This window comes from Eimeria mitis, genomic scaffold (assembly GCF_000499745.2).
Source record: "Eimeria mitis Houghton genomic scaffold, Emh_scaff3807, whole genome shotgun sequence".
NCBI lineage: Eukaryota > Apicomplexa > Conoidasida > Eucoccidiorida > Eimeriidae > Eimeria > Eimeria mitis.
Genome location: NW_013572142.1, coordinates 608 through 866, shown reverse-complemented (window position 1 = coordinate 866; position 259 = coordinate 608). Strand labels below are relative to the sequence as shown.

Below are 259 nucleotides of genomic sequence, written 5' to 3'. Positions count from 1 at the left end.
CCAAGAATGGAGAACCCTCCCTTCTTTCAGACGCAGCAGGCCGACCGCCTCCACCTCCCGGAGCTCTTCCTCCCCCTCTGTGGCTTCTGGGGCAGAGCATCGCAAGCGAGTGAGGAGGGACGGTGCCTCAGTTGAGACATCTGAAGAAGCAGCTGAGCATGCCACCTCCCCCAGGGAGGACGTCACGGGGACGGGACCCCCGGGAAGAGGGAGAGGGGCCTCCCCTGCAGAGAGGCCCTCCCATCACACCGCTAGACGC

General features: G+C 65.3%; 2 protein-coding genes across 2 annotated transcripts in view; both read left to right on the top strand.

Moving 5' to 3' along the window:
- EMH_0069740 (uncharacterized protein) overlaps window positions 1-113 on the top strand; it is a gene marked incomplete at both ends in the record, with an annotated part of 5,533 nt that extends 5,420 nt beyond the window's left edge. The window contains one exon of the mRNA XM_013498898.1: window positions 3-113. Coding sequence (XP_013354352.1) covers window positions 3-113 — 111 coding nt within the window. The remainder of the gene's footprint in view (window positions 1-2) is intronic.
- A 45-nt stretch (window positions 114-158) lies between these two features.
- The window catches only part of EMH_0069730 (uncharacterized protein), a gene marked incomplete at both ends in the record, with an annotated part of 429 nt that continues 328 nt past the window's right edge, over window positions 159-259 (top strand). Inside the window, one exon of the mRNA XM_013498897.1 lies at window positions 159-259. Coding sequence (XP_013354351.1) covers window positions 159-259 — 101 coding nt within the window.